Source organism: Alternaria arborescens (genome assembly GCF_004154835.1).
Source record: "Alternaria arborescens strain FERA 675 chromosome Unknown contig_121, whole genome shotgun sequence".
Classification (NCBI taxonomy): domain Eukaryota; kingdom Fungi; phylum Ascomycota; class Dothideomycetes; order Pleosporales; family Pleosporaceae; genus Alternaria; species Alternaria arborescens.
Window position 1 is genome coordinate 1 of NW_021167976.1, and position 5,791 is coordinate 5,791.

At 31.7% G+C, this 5,791-nt stretch overlaps 1 protein-coding gene across 1 annotated transcript; it reads right to left on the reverse strand.

Annotated features, from left to right (window-relative positions):
- Window positions 1-621: 621 nt before the first annotated feature.
- On the reverse strand, window positions 622-831 carry AA0111_g12848 (hypothetical protein; the record flags this gene model as incomplete). The annotated part of the gene is made up of 1 exon (XM_028646879.1): window positions 622-831. The coding sequence occupies one exon, from the start codon at window positions 829-831 to the stop codon at window positions 622-624; it is 210 nt and encodes a 69-aa protein (XP_028499545.1).
- Window positions 832-5,791: the final 4,960 nt, after the last annotated feature.

Genomic DNA, 5,791 nt, shown 5'->3' on the forward strand with positions numbered 1-5,791 from the left:
ATATATTTACTTACCATCAATAAGTAATAAGAAATAAGTGATTCGAACACTTAACCTGCCGCGTGTAAAACGGATGCTCTACCAATTGAGCTAATTTCTTTTTTTTGTTTAAAAAGTTTCTTTTTTTATGGGGGCTTTAATAATAATAGGTAAATCCTAAATGAATCTTCTCCCCCGATTGCTGTAGAAATATAAGTCTATCTTGCAATCTTCCAGCTATAAAAAACATTTATCTACTGGGATATGTTATACTATCTGGTAAGGTGTTACCTTTCATAACAAGTTAACGGTAAAATAACCATTATTTTATAAAAATTTAGAGAGAGTTATTACATAGATTTTATCCTACTAATGTTCTTGTAATAAAGATAAGAATAGGACAAAAATGATCTGTTTATAGAACAGTACTATTTATTTTTGGGATAGTCACCACAAGGGATTATAAATAACAAATTTTACCATTTTCATAACAAGTTAACGGTAGTCTAACCGTTATTTTCTATTTAACTGTTAAGTTTTTCCAGCAAAAAAAAAATAAAATTTTTGCAGGTTTAAGTCGTCTTGTATGACTTACTTTTTTTTTAATATATCATGATATATTAAAAAAAAGTTCGCCGGAAACTATTTTTTGTGTCTTAAATCCACAAAAGTATTTTCAACAACAGTAACACCATACATTACAAAAGTAAAGTAGAAGAAGTATAAAACGGTACTTATTTGACCAAATTCAATAAATGGAGACTCAACGTGTTTAGCCCCTAATTGCATTAAGATTAAGAAATTAGCAACAAATACAAAGAAAGCTGCTTTACTTAAAGGTCTAAATTGCATACCTCTTGATCTACTTACATCTGTAATAGGTAATAGTAATAATATAAGAATAGCTGCGAACATTGCTATAACTCCTAATAATTTGTTAGGTATAGATCTTAATATAGCATAGAAAGGCAGAAGGTATCATTCTGGCACGATAGCTGCAGGAGTTTGCATAGGGTTTGCCACAACATAGTTTTCACTATCTCCTAATACATTAGGCATAAAGAACACAAATAAAGATAATACAAATATAAATGCAAATATTGTAATAAGATCTTTAAATATGAAATAAGGAGCAAAAGATATTCTTTCGTAGTTTCCTGATACACCTAAAGGATTTCCTGATCCAGCTGTATCGTGTAAAACGATTAAGTGCATTAGTGCTAAAGCAGCTAATACGAAAGGTAAAACGAAATGTAATGAGAAGAATCTATTTAATGTTGCATTGTTAACACTGAAACCTCCTCAAATGACGATATAAACGAATATTAATCGTTTTAATAGGGCATTTAATCCCTATTTTCACCAATTTTATATATATTTGGTGTTTAGACTATGTCTTCAACCAAGCATCATTAACTATAGTTTTTAATGATTGGTTGTGGGGTACTCGTGTCGAGCTTATTGTTGGTATTACTCACTCATTAGTCGTTGAACGTTCTTGATCCATTTATAATACCGAATCAAGCTTCGCTGCAAGTAATCTATAAATCGGAGGTTATTATTTATAGATGTTCTTGCAATTCTCCCCATTTGCCTATTGAATGTTACCATTCAAAGGAGCCCATTAATACAGATAAAAGAAAATAAAAATGAAAGAATGTAATTATTTGTTGGAAGGAAAATTAAGATTACCATAACGATTGCTATTTCTTAAATCATTTAATCATTTTATATAAGAAATACCTTTAAGTCCTATCAAAGAATGTAAACCTGAAAAAGAAAAGAAATTTATAACAGTTTGTATGTCAGCTTTGGAAGATACAGAAAACTGATTATACATATTTTTTTCAATATCTATCTTTCTACTTGTATCAAACACTAATTTAAATGATTCAAATAAACTAGGATGCATTATTTGTTTCAATTGAAAACAACCGTCATTATTACTTTTTATAAAAAATGACCCTTCTGCCATTGTAAAACCAACTATTCAATTTTTAAAGAAACTTAATTTAACATAATCTACTGCATCTACTGGTAAGTTAAATATTTTAACCATATTATTTATATCTGGTATAAGATCAAACCTTTTTATGTCTTTATCTAGTATTACCATAGCAGTGTTAAATTGGTTATTTCTTGTTTCAGTTAAAAAAAATATGTTATGGTGTAATAATAATGGGAACAGAATTTCTTGTAAATCAGTTTTGTTAATAATCAATTTACAAGTTGGACTTTTATTATCTTTATATATAGTAATCTTACCTAAATTTAGAACGGAACGTATATACTCTAAAGTTGAAATATCCTTTAAATGAATAGATATAACTAGCTTAATGGCTATAAATCCTTTAGTTGTTTTTGTTATTTGTATGTAACCGTCTCCGTCTATCAATCCTGCTAAAAAAGACAGAAAAGAAGGAGGTATGGATAAATATTCTTTTTTGTTACATCTAACATTTTTATTTCCTTTTTTTAATGCGTTAGCACTAACAGTACCTATCGTAGGTAGTAAACTAGATAAGCAATAAACTGTAGTGTAGTTTTCTGTAAAATTATTTGACTCAACAATATCTTGACCTACTCAAGGTATAGCACTCATAAGGTTAGTAATAACTGTTGCACCTCATAATGACATTTGCCCGTATGGCAAGACGTATCCCAAGAAAGCTGTAGCCATCATTAAGATAAAGATAACAGTACCAATAGTTCATACTAGAGTTCTAGGTGCTCTGTAAGATCCATAGTACATACCTCTACCTATGTGTAAGTAAACTATGAAGAAAAATGCTGAAGCAGTGTTACTATGTAAATAACGTATTAATCACCCGTTGTTTACATCACGCATAATATGCTCTACACTATTAAATGCTTCTGCTACACTAGGGTTGTAATGCATTGCTAAAGTTACACCAGTAACAATTTGTATAATTAAACAAAAGGCTAATAAAGAACCAAAATTTCACATGTAACTTAAATTTAAAGGTTGTGGTGAATCTACTAAGTAAGAATTCGCTAATCTTAAAATTGGATGACTTTTTAATAATCTCATTTATTTTTTTTTTATTTTTTAATCTTATTTCTATTTAATAAATTATGTTAACAATTATACTGCTTTTATTACTATTTTACGAATCTGTTATAAACCGTAAAATCTTTTATAAATTTCCTGTTATTGTTTATATGTATTAGTATATAGACATTTATATCCAACACATTACTATTAAGTTTTATCTTTTTTGACCCCTTTTATTACTATTTTACGAATCTGTTATAAACCGTAAAATCTTTTATAAATTTCCTGTTATTGTTTATATGTATTAGTATATAGACATTTATATCCAACACATTACTATTAAGTTTTATCATTTTTGACCCCTTTTAATACCCATTACTATGAAACTTCCCCAACTAGAACAAAGGATTCCAACAATAAGTAATGGTTTTTTTTGAGGTTCCTAATTAACCTCTAGAAGTGACACAAGTGTAAATAAAAGTAAACTAGTTAAATATATACCTACAAACATCGACCATACTTAGCTAGCCCTATACCCTAATGTGAGTAGGATTTTCTAAACCTTTTTGGAGGTTTAATATTCAATTCTCTACTTTCGAAGACAAATCGTCTTAATATATCATTCATTTCTTGAATAATAAGTCAGCTTTCTGTTCTTGTAAATTCATTATGTATATCTTCTAAATTTGATTTAATCACTTGAAGACTAAGGTCATCTAAATCATGACCTAGATAAATTACACTTATTTGAGAAAAACTCTCAAGTATACTATATCTACGATATTCCCGAGTAAGGGAATATGGATATAATCCTTCATCCCTTGGCTCTGGGGTCACATAACTTTCCACCATTTGGAGGTTGCGACCTTATCTTTAGCCAAGACGTTAAGACGTCCGTTCTCCTAGATCGCCAATTGCTGTGCGTGATAAGGTCTCACCAATCAAATCATACAAGCTTATCTTTTTTCCGAATGGATGACGTGTCTGTATTCCCGGATAACCGATGGATGACGTGTCTGTATTGCCGGATAACCGATGGATGTGAGTCACATAGTAATCCACCTATAGAAGGTTTCAGTTTTATCTTATGTTGTTCAGATGACTTCTACTCATTTCAGTTATTGGGAGATTCGTCTACTTGGCTGCATTGTTGCCTGCTTGGCACAGTGGGTATGTGCTTGGCGTTTTAAAGTATAAGTACCACCCTTTTCTCCCCGACTATTTCGTTTTCACCACCCCACCAAGGCATCCCATACTACAAACATACCGTCCACCAACCATCCTTTCGCCAACCGCTTTTATCCACACACTTCTAATTTTTTTTTCTAGTAATTTCATAGAAATTACGTCGAAAAAAAATAAAAAACCACCCTTCCACTTACCATACCACACCACTCCCCACATCATCCACAATGGCTACTACTCTTTCCTCAACCCCTTCTTCTGTCGAAGTTTCGACAACTCAACCAGTTCACCAAAACCTCCCCAGGTTTTCTTCTGAACGTCTTTTTTTTCGATCACTCTTTGAGTCGGATTTTGAACCTTATCACCTCCTCCTGAAGCAACCTGAACCTATGCGTGGTTACGGCCTTGACGCAATGCCCGAAACGAACACAGCTCGACATTGGTTCAATGAATTACAAGACAAAACAAGAGTCGGAATCTTTCTCAAAAACTCAGATGAAAGGGAGGGAGAACTTATCGGTGAGGGATTGGTCCTTAAAATGGACAAGCAATGGCCTAGAGTGCATTATGTGTTCAAAAAGGAGTACTGGGGTCATGGATACGCCACAGAGTTCCTGAAGGCATTTTTGTCCGTTTGGTGGGGTCTGCCCCGTGAAAATACAACCATCCTTGTTGAGGAAATCTCCCTCGATAGCCAGGAGAAACATAAGGCAACTGAGCGGTTGTGTGCTGAAATTAAGATGGATAATAAATCAAATCAAAAGGTGGTGGAAAAGGCAGGGTATAAGTTTTGTGGAGAAGTAAAAAACCAGGATAAGGAGATCTGTGCCTTTTGGCGTATCATCTGTCCGAAAAAGGAAGAAACGGTTTCTTGATGTTAAGAATTTGTCCTGAACATTGTTTTTTTAGGAGTAATGGTTGTTTTAATGGAAGTTTACATATTGATTGTCTGGTTAGAGTATTCAACATACTCTACTTTCTTTGTGTTATTTAACCAAGAATGAAATTTAAATTTACCATCTTTTACCCTTGCCTCACTTTTTAATATATAAATCTCATCTTTTAATTTAGTCCTGTTTTTGACTTGTTGTAAATATAAATCTAAGAAAAAAGAACATAGATATGTTCTTTTTTTTTTCAACCCTGCTGTGGGACAACCCCTTATTTTTTTTGACGTTATTTATAAATAACTCAAAAAAAAAAAATAAGAGGGCTAGTTGGATAAAATTGAATTTTTTTTTACTAAGTAAGAATTCGCTAATCTTAAAATTGGATGACTTTTTAATAATCTCATTATTTTTTTTGTGGGGGCTTTAATAATAATAGGTAAATCCTAAATGAATCTTCTCCCCCGATTGCTGTAGAAATATAAGTCTATCTTGCAATCTTCCAGCTATAAAAAACATTTATCTACTGGGATATGTTATACTGTTTTGCCGCATGTAATTTAAACACAAGGGAACTGTTTTCATAACATGTTTATTGTTATTACCACCAATCTACAGGTTATACAAATCTTCTCTAACAGGATTTGAATTTCATCTTAGATTTTGAGGTCTAAGGGAATTGAACCCTTATGAGAATGATTAAGAGTCATACGCTTTACCATTG